The sequence below is a fragment of the Mesitornis unicolor genome, unplaced genomic scaffold, assembly GCF_000695765.1.
Source record: "Mesitornis unicolor isolate BGI_N332 unplaced genomic scaffold, ASM69576v1 scaffold15760, whole genome shotgun sequence".
NCBI classification, from domain to species: Eukaryota; Metazoa; Chordata; class Aves; order Mesitornithiformes; family Mesitornithidae; genus Mesitornis; species Mesitornis unicolor.
This window is the reverse complement of record NW_010156369.1, coordinates 61,404-65,207: the sequence shown is the minus strand read 5'-3', so window position 1 is coordinate 65,207 and position 3,804 is coordinate 61,404. Positions and strand designations below refer to the sequence as shown.

Sequence of the window (3,804 nt, the reverse complement as noted above, 5' to 3'; positions counted from 1 at the left end):
TTTCCCTCTATTCCCTAACTTTCTTGTTCAGTTACATCTATAGCTAAACTGTAGGCTTTGGGGGGAATTTTAGGTTTTGATGGAGCACTCAGCACACTTTTGGATGCTAAAAAGTAAGTAGTAGAAACAACTTAAACATTCCAGAAGCAGGAGGATTTAAAACAAGAAAATACAATAGTTTACAATTATGTTAATGTATACATTCATATTAATGTACTTCAAGATTATCATTCACGGTGGTGAACAAAAGGCTCTATAACCTATCAGTTATAAAAATGCTATTTCTGGTCTTTATGAAATAGTGAAGAAAGCATAAACAAGAGCTTTCAAGAGTCAAATCTGTAAACTTCTGATCAAAAGAATTCATTCTTAACAGCACTGCTAAATGTTGGTCATTACAAAGAATCTTACCGGATCCAGGTTTTTAAAAAGAAGAATGTCCTTGCATGCCTCCTGCAGTCTGTTTCTTTGATCATCTGTTTTAGGGTGAATAATCTGAGGGATATAATAGAAACACCTTTAAAGTGGTTATCATATAGCACTAGCTGAAGGACTGAGCTAATTCAGCTAAGCGTTTTACACAGTATTTTGGCCATGCTTCATAACACTTTCATTCCAAAAGCTTCAAGATTTGAATAAACCCTCAATGAAAACATTATATCACCATAGCATTAGCAAATGAAGCACTGCTGTATTTAAGCTAACAAGATCTTTACATTTGTAGAATCCATCTCATTTCTGCAAGCCATTTACCTTTATCTCAACTACTACTGCATAAACATTACTCTACTACTCTCTAATCATATTTGGAGCATGCACTTTTTGTAAAAAGCACCATTTAGCCATTTGCCATGACTACATCCCAAAGACTATTTTGTGAAATAATATCTGTGTTAAATTTATATCAAACGTTTCATAGAGTAAACAACAGAATTGACACTATCCAAATGAGCCAGAGATTTACTAAATTAACAGTGTCTGGTTAATGTATCAATCAAATTGTTAATTCAACTCATATGCTTAAAAAGGGTATGGTCTGTTTCAAAGCTATGATACTATACGATAACCTTTCTGACACTTTACAATACAGAAATTAGGTAGAATACAAGCATTTAAGCTTAAGTGTCATACTTCTGCTATTTCATATTAAAAGCTAAGTAAATGCAGTTAAAAGGGTGACATAAGTAAAATAAATAAATACAGTTCATTAGCTACTGCACTGTACATCTGAAAATTTTAGCCATTTTATAATTTACCTTTTTTCTGCCTTATGAAAAATACAAGAATATTGAGAAAACTACTGCAAGATTATGAGAACAACAAGTAAGTACTTTTAGAAGCAAGCACTTTCTGAGCGAATATAATTGCACAAAAATATTTCCTTAACAGATCATGTATCAAAGGTGGTGTAATTTAGAAGAATACTCACATCAGGTCCTACATGTGTGACTATTACAGAGAATTTTTAAATGCTCCTTTCACTAGAAAATCCCAGAGATTATTAGAGTATATTATAATAAGAAACCTTTTATGCTAGTTACATTTTTCTTCTGAAATTTAATGCCTGCAAACTGAAAAAAATAAGCATTTGATTCAAAGCATTAAGTACCCTAGATTCTGCATCATCCTCTTCCTCATCAGGATTGTAAGTTTCTGCGCACACTGAAATAAAAACAAAAATACAATCTTAATTCAAAGTACAGTAATGCTTCACAAGATTTACAGAACAGAAAATGCATTGTGTAGCACAGTAATAATACACAGTAATGTAACACACTCAGTAGAGAATCACAGAAGATACTGCTGATAGGGTCCATGGCAGGTCATCTCCAAACTGGTGAAATAAAGTTATCCTTGTATCCTTTTTTACATGTTTTCTGTGTCTTAAAAGACCTCTAATATACGTATAAATTTCTCACCTAACCTGTTCTAAATGATCTAATTATCAGAGGGGGTTTTTTCTGATGTCTAAACTAATTCTTGTGAGAATTTAAACTATCCATACTGTATGCAGAGATCAGATCATTCCCATCATCTGTGTAAGTTCAAGGTGGTTTGAGCTTTTTTGTTGTTTGTTTGGGTTTTGCTTGTTTGGTTTTTTTGGGGAGGTTTTTTTGCATACTTGAAAACTTTTCTTTCATATTTATCTTTTACTTTTTAGGGTAAATAATTCTCATTCTTCATTTTTTTCCCCTACAAGCCACGTTTTTCAGCTCTCTAACTATCCTCATTGCTGTTCTCTGAATTCCCTCCAATCAGCCCTATCTTTTTATTGAAGAGTGATGCTCAAAATTGAAACCAATTTTTGAACTGAGCAGAGTACTGAGTACAACAGATTAATTACTCCATACACTTTACAGGCTATATGTCTTTTCATTCATACATACCTTTTGTCACAACAGCTTGATTAAGTGTACTCATGTAATATTCGTGACTTGCATATTGTTTGCAAAACCCACTGCTTAACCAGCTGTCCCGTGTCCTGGGTATGACTATTCTGCCCAAGTGTAGTACCATGCACTTGCACCTATTAAATAGTACCTTATTCCCCAAGCCATTTCTGCAGTATGTCACGGTCATTTTCAATTCTAATCCTGTCCTCTGGCATCCTTCCAATCCAGTCTCAACTTTGTCACAACTGCAAATTTAATAAGCATACTCTCTAATGCATAATCCAGATTATTACTGAAAAAAAACCCAACCAAACCCAGAATAATGTCTAAAATAAACTCTTGTGGAATACACATATGGCAGTGAAACAGCAGTAGCTGCTTGGGGGTTACCTTATCCAACCAGTTTTGCAGCTTTATCCCATGCAACTTACATTAAGACACTGCTTGATGTTCCCTAGGTTGTTTATAGAGGAGTCTTGTGAGACAGCACTCACAAGTTTCTTAAAGAAAAAATGTAGGACATCTGCTCCTTTTCTTTTATCCACAAGTTGCAATCTCTTGTTATTGGGTATTAGATAGTTGCAATGAACCCATGCTGATGGCTGTTGCTCCAGTTGCTGAAAAAAATTTGACCATTTCTCTGTAATTTCTCTAGGAACAAAAATGATATGTAAATCTGCGATAGGCCTCTTCCCTCTGTAGCTCCCTACCCTTTTAAGGATCAGTTTTTCTATTATTCTGTTTTTTCACATTCTTGTTTTTCTTCTTCAGATTCTCAATGGTAATTGAGAATTATTGAGAACAGGGCTAAGACCAATTTAGCCAGTTCTTCCAGTTTCCAAGTATAGCGCGTCTCAGGCACAGCTAACCTGGGAACACCTAACACACTGAGTACTCTCTGATTTGTTCTTTTTCTGTTCTAGGCTGTTTTCCATATGCTCTTAATAGCACTCGTGAAGACTGATGTGTTTCTGTTAAGCAGCAGAACAACACTTTCCTAGAACATGCTCTTACCAGAAATACACTTCCAGAACCATTTCTGTTACTCCTCATGTTCTTTCTTGTACACAATCTTTCCTGGATCGCATTTTTTGGCCTTGGCTTCCTAGAAATTTTTTTTCCTACACCTTTTGCTGTTCTTTTGCATTTGTTCTGAATAATCCGAACTAGTTCTAATTTTCTACATGGTTCCTTCTTGTGCTTGATATAAATAAGGTGCTTATATTTTAGACAGAATTTTTTGAACGATGCTTTTTGTCCTTCTCCTGTGCTGTCTCAGTTTGCATTTTTTTTCTCTTCATACTTTTTCTTTGACGAACAAACAATTCCTTTAACATCTTTTCTCCACACTCCCTTCCAAATAGGTTATGCCCACAGTCCTCTCATATCCCCTTGAAACCTGTTCTGATTC

General features: G+C 34.8%; 1 protein-coding gene across 1 annotated transcript in view; it reads right to left on the bottom strand.

Annotated features, from left to right (window-relative positions):
• LOC104545391 (cAMP-dependent protein kinase type II-beta regulatory subunit-like) overlaps positions 1 to 3,804 on the bottom strand; it is a 33,311-nt gene that overhangs the window by 13,267 nt on the left and 16,240 nt on the right. Inside the window, exons 7-8 of the mRNA XM_010190559.1 lie at positions 1,610 to 1,686; positions 412 to 495 (exon numbers count right to left, since the gene is read on the bottom strand). Coding sequence (XP_010188861.1) covers positions 412 to 495; positions 1,610 to 1,686 — 161 coding nt within the window. The remainder of the gene's footprint in view (positions 1 to 411; positions 496 to 1,609; positions 1,687 to 3,804) is intronic.